The sequence below is a fragment of the Phocoena sinus genome, chromosome 5 (assembly GCF_008692025.1).
Source record: "Phocoena sinus isolate mPhoSin1 chromosome 5, mPhoSin1.pri, whole genome shotgun sequence".
In the NCBI taxonomy this organism is placed as follows: Eukaryota; Metazoa; Chordata; class Mammalia; order Artiodactyla; family Phocoenidae; genus Phocoena; species Phocoena sinus.
This window is the reverse complement of record NC_045767.1, coordinates 45729371-45742986: the sequence shown is the minus strand read 5'-3', so window position 1 is coordinate 45742986 and position 13616 is coordinate 45729371. Positions and strand designations below refer to the sequence as shown.

The window sequence follows — 13616 nt, the reverse complement described above, 5'->3', positions numbered from 1 at the left end:
TAAAGATGAAACAAGCAACGATGAACAATGCAATAAATGAAATTAAAATCACTCTAGATAGGATCAATAGCAGAATAACTGAGGCAGAAGAACGGATAAGTGACCTGGAAGATAAAGTAGTGGAAATAACTACTGCAGAGCAGAATAAAGAAAAAAGAATGAAAAGAACTGAGGACAGTCTCAGAGACCTCTGGGACAACATGAAACGCACCAACATTCGAATTATAGGGGTTCCAGAAGAAGAAGAAAGAAAGAAAGGGACTGAGAAAATATTTGAAGAGATTATAGTTGAAAACTTCCCTAATATGGGAAAGGAAATAGTTAATCAAGTCCAGGAAGCACAGAGGGTCCCATACAGGATAAATACAAGGAGAAACACGCCAAGACACATATTAATCAAACTGTCAAAAATTAAATACAAAGAAAGCATATTAAAAGCAGCAAGGGAAAAACAACAAATAACACACAAGGGAATCCCCTATAAGGTTAACAGCTGATCTCTCAGCAGAAACCCTACAAGCCAGAAGGGAGTGGCAGGACATACTGAAAGTGATGAAGGAGAATAGCCTGAAACCAAGACTACTCTACCCAGCAAGGATCTCATTCACATTTGATGGAGAAATTAAAACCTTTACAGACAAGCAAAAGCTGAGAGAGTTCAGCACCACCAAACCAGCCTTACAACAAATGCTAAAGGAACTTCTCTAGACACGAAACACAAGAGAAGGAAATGACCTATAGTAGCGAACCCAAAACAATATATAAAATGGAAATAGGAACATACATATCAATAATTACCTTAAATGTAAATGGACTAAATGCTCCCACCAAAAGACACAGATTGGCTGAATGGATACAAAAACAAGACCCTTATATATGCTGTCTACAAGAGACCCACTTCAGACATAGGGACACATACAGACTGAAAGTAAGGGGATGGAAAAAGATATTCCATGCAAATGGAAACCAAAAGAAAGCTGGAGTAGCAATTCTCATATCAGACAAAATAGACTTTAAAATAAGGACTATTAAAAGGGACAAAGAAGGACACTACATAATGATCAAGGGATCGATCCAAGAAGAAGATATAACAATTGTAAATATTTATGCACCCAACATAGGAGCACCTCAATACATAAGGCAAATACTAACAACCATAAAAGGGGAGATCAACAGTAACACATTCATAGTAGGGGACTTTAACACCCCACTTTCACCCATGGACAGATCATCCAAAATGAAAATAAATAAGGAAACACAAGCTTTAAATGATACATTAAACAAGATGGACTTAATTGATATTTATAGGACACTCCATCCAAAAACAACAGAATACACATTTTTCTCAAGTGCTCATGGAACATTCTCCAGGATAGATCATATCTTGGGTCACAAATCAAGCCTTGGTAAATTTAAGAAAACTGAAATTGTATCAAGTATCTTTTCCGACCACAACGCCATGAGACTAGATATCAATTACAGGAAAAGATCTGTAAAAAATACAAACACATGGAGGCTAAACAATACACTACTTAATAATGAAGTGATCACTGAAGAAATCAAAGAGGAAATAAAAAAATACCTAGAAACAAATGACAATGGAGACACAACGACCCAAAACCTATGGGATGCAGCAAAAGCAGTTCTAAGGGGGAAGTTTATAGCAATACAAGCCCACCTTAAGAAGCAGGAAACATCTCGAATAAACAACCTAACCTTGCACCTCAAGCAATTAGAGAAAGAAGAACAAAAAAACCCCAAAGCTAGCAGAAGGAAAGAAATCATAAAAATCAGATCAGAAATAAATGAAAAAGAAATGAAGGAAACAATAGCAAAGATCAATAAAACTAAGAGCTGGTTCTTCTTTTTTTTTTTTTTTTTTTTTTTTTTTTTTTGCGGTACGCGGGCCTCTCACTGCTGTGGCCTCTCCCATTGCGGAGCAACAGGCTCCGGACGCGCAGGCTCAGCGGCCATGGCTCACGGGCCCAGCCGCTCCGCGGCATGTGGGATCCTCCCACACCGGGGCACGAACCCGTGTCCCCTGCATCGGCAGGCGGACTCTCAACCACTGCGCCACCAGGGAAGCCCAAGAGCTGGTTCTTTGAGAAGATAAACAAAATAGATAAACCACTAGCCAGACTCATCAAGAAAAAAAGGGAGAAGACTCAAATCAATAGAATTAGAAATGAAAAAGGAGAAGTAACAACTGACACTGCAGAAATAAAAAAAATCATGAGAGATTACTACAAGCAACTCTATGCCAATAAAATGGACAATCTGGAAGAAATGGACAAATTCTTAGAAATGCACAACCTGCCAAGACTGAATCAGGAAGAAATAGAAAATATGAACAGACCAATCACAAGCACTGAAATTGAAACTGTGATTAAAAACCTTCCAACAAACAAAAGCCCAGGACCAGATGGCTTCACAGGTGAATTCTATCAAACGTTTAGAGAAGAGCTAACACCTATCCTTCTCAAACTCTTCCAAAATATAGCAGAGGGAGGAACACTCCCAAATTCCTTCTACGAAGCCACCATCACCTTGATACCAAAACCAGACAAGGATGTCACAAAGAAAGAAAACTACAGGCCAATATCACTGATGAACATAGATGCAAAAATCCTCAACAAAATACTAGCAAACAGAATCCAACAGCACATTAAAAGGATCATACACCATGATCAAGTGGGGTTTATTCCAGGAATGCAAGGATTCTTCAATATACGCAAATCTATCAATGTGATAAACTATATTAACAAATTGAAGGAGAAAAACCATATGATCATCTCAATAGATGCAGAGAAAGCTTTCGACAAAATTCAACACCCATTTATGATAAAAACCCTCCAGAAAGTAGGCATAGAGGGAACTTTCCTAAACATAATAAAAGCCATATATGACAAGCCCACAGCAAACATCATCCTCAATGGTGAAAAACTGAAAGCATTTCCACTAAGATCAGGAACAAGACAAGGTTGCCCACTCTCACCACTCTTATTCAACATAGTTTTGGAAGTTTTAGCCACAGCAATCAGAGAAGAAAAGGAAATAAAAGGAATCCAAATCGGAAAAGAAGAAGTAAAGCTGTCACTGTTTGCAGATGACATGATACTATACATAGAGAATCCTAAAGATGCTACCAGAAAACTACTAGAGCTAATCAATGAATTTGGTAAAGTAGCAGGATACAAAATTAATGCACAGAAATCTCTGGCATTCCTATATACTAATGATGAAAAATCTGAAAGTGAAATCAAGAAAACACTCCCATTTACCATTGCAACAAAAAGAATAAAATATCTAGGAATAAACCTACCTAAGGATACGAAAGACCTGTATGCAGAAAATTATAAGACACTGATGAAAGAAATTAAAGATGATACAAATAGATGGAGAGATATACCATGTTCTTGGATGGGAAGAATCAACATTGTGAAAATGACTCTACTACCCAAAGCAATCTACAGATTCAATGCAATCCCTATCAAACTACCACTGGCATTTTTCACAGAACTAGAACAAAAAATTTCACAATTTGTATGGAAACACAAAAGACCCCGAATAGCCAAAGCAATCTTGAGAACGTAAAAAGGAGCTGGAGGAATAAGGCTCCCTGTCTTCAGACTCAGTAATCAAGACAGTATGGTACTGGCACAAAAACAGAAAGATAGATCAGTGGAACAGGATAGAAAGCCCAGAGATAAACCCACGCACATATGGACACCTTATCTTTGATAAAGGAGGCAGGAAGGTACAGTGGAGAAAGGACAGCCTCTTCAATAAATGGTGCTGGGAAAACTGGACAGGTACATGTAAAAGTATGAGATTAGATCACTCCCTAACACCATACACAAAAATAAGCTCAAAATGGATTAAAGACCTAAATGTAAGGCCAGAAACTATCAAACTCTTAGAAGAAAACATAGGAAGAACACTCTATGACATAAATCACAGCAAGATCCTTTCTGACCCACCTCCTAGAGTAATGGAAATAAAAACAAAAATAAACAAATGGGACCTAATGAAACTTCAAAGCTTTTGCACAGCAAAGGAAACCATAACCAAGACCAAAAGACAACCCTCAGAATGGAGAAAACATTTGCAAATGAAGCAACTGACAAAGGATTAATCTCCAAAATTTACAAGCAGCTCATGCAGCTCAATAACAAAAAAACAAACAACCCCATCCAAAAATGGGCAGAAGACCTAAATAGACATTTCTCCAAAGAAGATATACAGAATGCCAACAAACACATGAAAGAATGCTCAACATCATTAATCATTAGAGAAATGCAAATCAAAACTACAATGAGATATCATCTCACACCAGTCAGAATGGCCATCATCAAAAAATCAAGAAACAATAAATGCTGGAGAGGGTGTGGAGAAAAGGGGACACTCTTGCACTGCTGGTGGGAATGTGAATTGGTTCAGCCACTGTGGAGAACAGTATGGAGGTTCCTTAAAAAACTACAAATAGAATTACCATATGACCCAGCAATCCCACTACTTGGCATATACCCTGAGAAAACCAAAATTCAAAGAGAGTCATGTACCAAAATGTTCATTGCAGCTCTATTTACAATAGCCAGGACATGGAAACAACCTAAGCGCCCATCATCGGATGAATGGATAAAGAAGATGTGGCACATATACACAATGGAATATTACTCAGCCTTAAAAAGAAATGAAATTGAGCTATTTGTAATGAGATGGATAGACCTAGAATCTGTCATACAGAGTGAAGTAAGTCAGAAAGAAAAAGACAAATACCGTATGCTAACACATATATATGGAATTTAAGGGAAAAAAATGTCATGAAAAACCTTGGGGTAAGATAGGAATAAAGACGCAGACCTACTGGAGAACGGACTTAAGGATATGGGGAGGGGGAAGGGTGAGTTTTGACAGGGCGAGAGAGAGTCATGGACATATACACACTAACAAACGTAGTAAGGTAGATAGCTGGGGGGAAGCAGCCGCAAGGCACAGGGATATTAGCTCGGTGCTTTGTGACAGCCTGGAAGGGTGGGATGGGGAGAGTGGGAGGGAGGGAGACGCAAGAGGGAAGACATATGGGAACATATGTATATGTATAGCTGATTCACTTTGTTGTAAAGCAGAAACTAACACACCATTGTAAAGCAATTATACCCCAATAAAGATATTTAAAAAAAAAAAAAAGCTAAAGGAGTAAAACTTTTAGAAGAAAACAGAGATAAATTTTCATGACTTTTGATTTGGCAATGTATTCTTAGATACAACACCAAAAGCACAAGCAGCAAAAGGAAAGATAAATTAGTCTTCATCAAAATTTAAAACTTTTTAAAAATCTAAGGACATTATTAACAAACTGAAAAGACAACCTATAGGAGAAAATATTTGCATATCAGTTATCTGATAAGGATCTACTACCCAGAATATATAAAGAATTCCGAAGGACACCCCAATTTTAAAATGAGCGAAGGATTTGAACACATATTTCTCCAAACAAGGTATACAAATAGCCAAAAAGCACATGTAGATACTCATCATTAGTTATTAGGGAAAGGCAATTCAAAACAAGATGGCTAAAAATTTTACTAACAATTTTTTCTTATTAATAAAACAAAATTATTTTAAAATAACAAGTGTTGATAAGGATGGAACCCTGTTCTTTGTTGGTGGGAATGTAAAATGGTTCAGCTGCTATGGAAAACAGTTTGGCAAGTCCTCAAAAAGTTAGAAATTACCACATGAAATCATGAAACGCCTACAAAAAACAGGATAGTAAGCTCCTTAACATAGGTAACAAAAGCAAAAATAAACACATGGGACTATATCAAACTGAAAACCTTCTGCACAGCAAAGGAAACTATCAACAAAATGAAAAAGCAACCTATGGAATGGGAGAAAATATTTGCAAATTACATATCTGATAAGGGATTAATATCCAAAATTATATATAAAGAATTCATATATACAATAGCAAAAAGCAAATAATTTGATTAAAAAATAGAGGAATTGATAAACATTTTTCCAAAGAAGACATACAAATGGCTGACAGATACATGAAAAGCTGCTCAACATCACTAATCATCAGGGAAACGCAAATCAATACTACAATGAGATATCACCTCACACTGTTAGAATGGCTTTATCAAAAAGACACGAGAAGTGTTGGTAAGGATGTGGAGAAAAGGGAATCTTAGTGCAGTGTTGGTGGGAATGTAAACTGGTACAGTCATTTTGGAAGGCAGAATGAAGTTCCTCAAAAAATTAAAAACACAATCCAATTTTGGGGTATATATCCAAAGGAAATGAAAATAGAATCTCAAAGAGATATCTGCATGCCCATGTTCATTGTAGCATTATTTACAAGAGCTAAGATATGGAAACAACCCACGTGTCCATCAATGAATAAATAAAGAAGATGTGGGATATATAGTGCAATATTATTCAGCCATAAAAAGAAGGAAATCCTGCCATTTGCAACAACAGGGGTAGACCCTGAGAACATTATGCTAAGTGAAACAGCCTGACAAAGACAGACAAATACTGCATGATGTGACATATGCAGAATCTTTTTAGAAGTCAAACTCATAGAAACAGAGTAGAAAAAATGGTTCCCACAGACTGGTGGGTGGGTGAAATATGGAAAAGGGTATACTATCAGTTCTATTATATCTAAAAAAAAAAAAAAGAAAGAAAAGAAAAAAAAAAGTTCTAGACACCAAATGTAAAACATGGTGACTAGCTGATAACACTACTGTATTACTGAAATTTGCTGAGGGAACTTAAATGTTCTCACTCAAAAAAATATACATATATAAATATGTGAGGATGTATTAATTAACTAGTTGGGATAGGGATCAGGGGTAAAATCCTAAAAACAACAAAAAAGGATTAATATATGACCTAGTAACCCCACTTCTAGAAATATACCCCAAAGAATTGAAAATAGCTACTCAGACAAATACATCTTCATAGCAGCACTATTCACAATAGCCAAAAGGTGGAAACAGCCCAAATATCTTTCAATGGATGAATGGCTAAACAAATTCTGGTATATACATAAAATGGAATATTATTCTGCCATAAGAAGGCTTGTGATATAAGCCACAACAGTCTTGAAAACAAGCTAAGTGAAAGAAAGCAGACACAAAGCCACATATTTTCTGATTCCATTTATAGGAAATATCCAGAAGAGTTACATCCATAGAGACAAAATGCAAATTGGTAGTTGTTAGGGGCTGGTGGTAGGGGAAATAGGGAGTAACTGCTTAATGGGTAGTTTCCTTTTGGGATAATGAAAATGTTTTAAAAATCAGAGGCAGTGGTTACACTATGTTTTTAATGTACTAAATGTCAATGAATTGTTCACTCTAAAATTGTTAATGTAATGTCAATTTCACCTCAACAAAAAAATATAAAAATTTTATAATTTAAATGTTTACATATGCTATAAAAATGTAGTTCATGAGTACCCTAAGGAAAGAGATCTAATCCCATATCATATCTTAGAACTTCCACCCACCCAATGTAAGATTATTTTAAATTATTTCTTAAGACCCTTGGGGGGGAAACTTGTAAGTCACAGATCACAAAGACAGAGAAAAAAGATGAAAAAATAACCCCCCCAATAGTCATTTCATTTTTGTTTACACTTCAATTCTCTACACAATGTAATTTGATAGTGAGAAATTAGATATATTAGAAGTGAAAGTAGAATTTAATTATAATATTCAAAAGGCAAATTTAAAAAAAAATGTTAGCCAGGTTTAAACTTCAGCCTAAAAAATACAAAGAGGATAAACATATATATGCTGACAATTACCTTTCACAATAATAGGGCTATGATTATTCCTTACCTCGCTATCTAAAAAATCAGAAAGTAGTTTTAGAACATTCTTGGCTGTATCAGCCTCTTCTTCAGATTCTTTTGACTCCTGCTCTTCATTAGTGTTTACTTCTGCACCTTCACTTTGAATAGCTTTGATTTTTTTCGTTTTAAATGGTTGAAATCCAAATGCCATCAGTTGGTCAAAGATTGCCTTTAAAGCACTTATTTTTATTGTCACATCATCAATTTGCAAAACCTAAATCGAAACATCCCCCACCAAAAACAAATTAGGTATATTTTTATTGTTTATGCTACATAAAATTAACATAGATCTTATTACTAATCTAATTGCAACAACAGTGTCAAGTCTATATAAATATTTTTTAAAACTTAGTTTATTTTAGTTATTTTTTTTATTTATACCATGACACTTTTATATTTCCTTCAGAAAAATTCTGTCTTCAGTCAAAAAAAATCCCTGAACTAAAGTCAAGCTGAATTATATTATTTGTTCCTTTTATATACAAAAAAGTATATGTTTAACTATGATTTTATTATTTTTTTAAGATCTAGAAAAACTGTTCAATATATTGCAATTGTTTGGGCCAATCTATCAAGATAAAAACATTACATTCTAACCAATGAAAAGCATTCATTGGAACATCAGTACTCTTCTAGGTTATCAAGTTCATTAAAGAAATTTTTCTCTTATTAGCTCAATAAATTCAGATTTCATTAATAGTGAATTCAGTTTTCATTGAACTAGACTTCTTTATAAAAGGAAGTGAACCATAAAACCCAGCAGTTTCTATGAGTCTATCCTGAATCCATAAAACCCAGCAGTTTCTATGAGTCTATCCTGAATCCATAAAACCCAGCGGCTTGTATGAATCTATCCTGACTTAAGAAAACCAAATTCTTACATACCAAATTTCAAAGCCATGAAAAAAATAGAGCTGAATATTTCTACTATGAAAAGATTTACTATATTCTTTAATACACTTAAATTTTGGTCACTAATAAGCTACTTGGCTATACAGCTTAGCCCACAGAATGAAGAAAAATCACCCACAAGTTGGTCAAATGAATGAATTGAGAAAAATGGCTCAAAATTACAAAACTTCGAAGGAAATTTCAAGACACATCTATTACATATTTTCTTATGGCAAGACTTGCAAATCTGCCAAAGCCAAATGCTTATTTATAAGAACGTACTGTCATGACTATTCTCTACAAATTCTAAACATGCTACTCTCAACAGCATCTTGGTTTTCCTTGTCCTTCTCAGTCCCTCACTGGCTAGCAATAGCTCTCAATATGGGATATTTATTTAAGAAAGATTTCTAAATGAAATAATTTCCCTCTCCTGCCTTTCTAACAAGTGTGGATATATTTATTAAGTCAATTTCTATTACTAAAACTTGATTTAAAAAAAAACTGATTTCTTACTCCCCCAAAATACTGCTCTTTTCCCTTTATCTAAAATCTTCCCAATGATAGCTCTGAAAATACCTTTATAAAGATAAATAATTGAATCTACTCAGTGGTTAAATTCTTTTGATTGCGAACCCCTTTGAGGACCTAATAAGAGCCCACCTCAGAATAACATTCAAAATATAGGCAAAATTCCACACACAATTTATTTTACTGCATTTGTATCTGGTATCATTCACATTTTTTTTTTTTTTTTTTGCGGTGTGCGGGCCTCTCACTGTTGTGGCCTCTCCTGTTGTGGAGCACAGACTCCAGACGCGCAGGCTCAGCGGCCATGGCTCACGGGCCTAACCGCTTCGCAGCATGTGGGATCTTCCCGGACCGGGGCACGAACCCGTGTCCCCTGCATTGGCAGGCGGACTCTCAACCACTGCGCCACCAGGAAAGCCCCTAAACTTTCATTTTTAAAAATTTTAATTCTATGACAAGGCTGCTATTAACTGTTTTGATTTGAAATTAAGGTAAAATTATGGAATGGTCTTGATAAGAAACATTCATTTATTTTTCACATGAACTTGATTTTGACAATTCTTTTTCACTACAGAAAATTATACAGGAGTAAACAGTATCAAGGCTCCTATAGCTCCATCAAATGGGGTATGAGTTAGTATTAAATAACTTCCTAATGCTCCAGGACACTTGTAAGCATTAAATTCATATTAATTTCTTCTGTCTGAAATGACCAAAACACTTATTATTGATGTTATGTCAGCAAAAATTAAAAGGATCAAAATCCACATTTCATCTTTAAAAGTCAAGTGAATTTATGTGTCTTTGGAAAGAGTTCTATGGTATTTCTTTTGCTGCAGTACTAGAAATTTTACATAGTTGTCTAACTCTAATCTCCTCTACTTGAAAACAACTTCTCAATACAATTTTTCATAAGTACTCATAATGGTATATAGGGCATCTTAATGAACATTTTACCTCATTTGTAGAGTAAAAAGCGCTATACTTAATAAGCTAGACATAAATGAACCCTTCACTATCAAATTTTCTAGCAAGATTTTTCTTCCACTTAAATAAAAAGTAATGACCAGGGGTCAATCTAGAATTTAATGACCCATCCTCTAGAAAACCAGGAAATTGAAATAGAGAACTTACTGGTTTAATTTCTTAGCAAAACCTCTTTGAAAATGTAGTATTTTATTTCCTGGGCACCTATAAAGCCAATAGATTTCACAATAGTAAACAAGACTACCTTTAGAATTACTACCAGAATCACTCATGCCAGTACCTGCTGATATAAATAGGAATGACTTTGTATAACACAGGGAGATTCATTCATTCATCTTGGAGCAAAACCAGATGTATGGCCAAGCACTATAAATGATTCATCTGGACAAAGTACCAAGATTTTTCTTCCAGTTTCTTTGAAAAGAAACTGTACACCATTTTAAAGATAATACTTGACATTCTAACTTTCCAAAAGGATCTCACAATAATAGAAAATTTTCTCTGATAACAAGCATGGGATGATAAATATAAACAAAGCACTGTCAGGAATTTAATCCTTGCACATTAAATGAACTGATTAGATGTCAAGTACTCCAAAAAAGGAAATTACAACAAAATGAAATTTCTGAGGACTGCCTTTTGACAAAAGTATGGTTTTAATTTTCTTCCTTTGATACAAGTCACAAACAGTTTGACCATTTCCAGAACACATGACTTCCCCAATTTCTCCCTAATTGTATGTTTTCTTTTTCTTGGCAATGTCATATGCAACATTAAGGATGCTTCAAGATAAGGATTTTATGTTGGGGGAAAATTCAACTATTGGTTGAGTCTTTAATATAATCTTCATAAAAATGATAATCCATGTTGTCATGTGTTATTTTCAAGTTGAACATGCAAAGCACTCCCATTCACCTGTTGCCAAACAATTTGCACTAAAATTCCTTGCAGCTTTTTTATCCCATTACGTTTGACAACACCAAGAGGCTACATGAATCACACTGTCTTTTTACATGGGGAGGTGGAGGGAAGTATATTTTCCAAATAAAGCTAGGCCCAAAAATGTTAAAACAGATGTCCAAAGGAGTTAAAAAGTCAAATGCATTCTACTGATACACTAGACTTAATCCCCTGTCTACTCAGTACCACTCTAGCAACTGCCCTCTCTTCCCTATATTCAGTTTTTTTCCTTTCAAATGGGTCATTCTCATTAGGATTCAAACAGGCTGTAATTTTCTCCATCCTAAAATAATTCAAACCAAACCAAAAACTCTTTTTACCCCATATCCTCTCTTGCTACCACTCCATTTCTCCATTACTCCTAACAAAATAAAATCTTGAAAGAGTAGTATACACTGGCTGTCTCCAATTCCTCTCCCATAATTCTCTTTGGACCACTCCAATAGGCTTTGCCCTGTGCATAAACTAGGGCACATGAAAGTCACCAAACACTTCCTTACTTGCCAAAAGTGGTCAACAATGAATCCTTATCAACCTGTCACCAGCATTAGACAGGTCACCCTGGCCTCTCTAAAATACCATCTTCACTTGCCTTCTAGGATATCACACTCTCCCCTAACTATCTACTTCACCTTGGTCTTTACTGGTTCCTCTTCATCTCTCTTACCTTAAATGTTACCTGAGGCCTAGGGAACTATAAAGTTGAGATCTCCTCTCCAACTATACTCATTTGTCAGGTAACATCCAGTTTCTAGGCATTGGATACTATTACAGAATAAAGACTTCCAGATTCCTCTCCCCAGCCTGGGCCTCTCTCCTATCTCCAAACCCACTTAAAAATGCCTATTCAATATATCCACTTGTACCTCAAACTTCAAACTTACCATGTCCAAAACTGAAACTCCTTACCTCACCTATCTGCCGTAAAACCTGTTATTCTGTTTTCCCCCATCACAGGAAAGGGCAATTCCATCTTTCCAGTTATTCTGGCCAAAATCCTGTTTTCTTCCACTTCTTTCTCTCACACACCACATCAAATTTATCAGCAAATTCTATAGACATTGTCTTCAAACTTAAATTACCATCACTTCTCATGACCCCAATAATCACAACACCGGTCCAGGTCATCATCACCTCTTTCCTGGATTATTGCAATAGCTTCCTTATGAGTATCCTTCCTTCCATACTGTATCCCTATAGTTACTATAAGGGATCTGCAAACTATGACTCATGGGCCAGTTTGTTGCCTGTTTTTTATACAGCCTCCAAGTTAGGAATAATTGTACATTTTTCAATGGTTAAAAAATAATATCTCATTATTATATGCTAAAATTATAAGAAATTTAAGCATCAGTGTACCATAAATACAAGTTTTACTGATCTACAACTACGCTTATTCAATTATGTATCATCTTTGGATGTTTTCATACTATCACAGCAAAGCAGTAGTTGAGAGAGACCATATGGCCTGCAAAGTCTACAATATTTACTCTCTAGACCTTTAGAAAAAAGGTTTGCCAACCAACCCATGGTTTAACCAACACTATATCCAGTCACAGCATAAAAAATCCCTACTCAAAATCTTCCAATTCTGGGACTTCCCTGGTGGTCTAGTGGTTAAGAATCCACCTTCCAATGCAGGGGATGCAGGTTTGATTCCTGGTTGGGGAACTAAGATCCCACATGCCACGGGGCAACTAAGCCCTTGTGTTCTAGAGCCCCCAGGCCACAATTAGAGAGCCCGTGTGCTCCAACGCCCTCACACCACAACTAGAGAGAAGGCTGCATGCTGCAATGAAGAGCCCACGCCACAACAAAAGATCCCACATGTCGCTACTAAGACCCGACACAACCAAATAAATAAATAGATAAATTTTTAAAAAACAAAGAAAATAAAAACTACCAATTCTTTCCCATCTCATTCACTGTGAAGGCTACATCTTTACAGACTAGAAATCCCTAGAAGACATGGATGACCAGCTGCCTGCAAATCATTTCTCCTACTATTCTCCTCTTTGCTCAATCTGGCCTAGCCATATGAGCTCCCGCTCCTTTAATATGTGAAGCAAAGTCCTACTGATGGACCCCTTCCCCTGCTCTTCCCTCTCTTTGGAAACCTCTTACCCAGATCTACAAGGTTCATTCTCACTTCCCTCTGGTAACAGCCCAAATTCTGACTTATTAGTGAGGTCTTTCTAAACCAAACTGCTCCCTTTCCCTATTTCCCCCTTCTCTGCTTTATTTTTTTCCATCTGACATACTACATATTGTTTATTTTTCATTGTGTATTTCCTCTTCTAAAATGTAAGCTCCATTAGGACAGCAACTTTTATGTTTTTCATTACCTATCTTATTGTTTTCTAAAGTCTATAATAAT

At 35.8% G+C, this 13616-nt stretch overlaps 1 protein-coding gene across 1 annotated transcript in view; it reads right to left on the bottom strand.

The window, feature by feature from the left end:
* The window catches only part of NCAPG (non-SMC condensin I complex subunit G), a 55447-nt gene that overhangs the window by 15667 nt on the left and 26164 nt on the right, over nt 1-13616 (bottom strand). The window contains exon 13 of the mRNA XM_032631894.1: nt 7857-8084. Coding sequence (XP_032487785.1) covers nt 7857-8084 — 228 coding nt within the window. The remainder of the gene's footprint in view (nt 1-7856; nt 8085-13616) is intronic.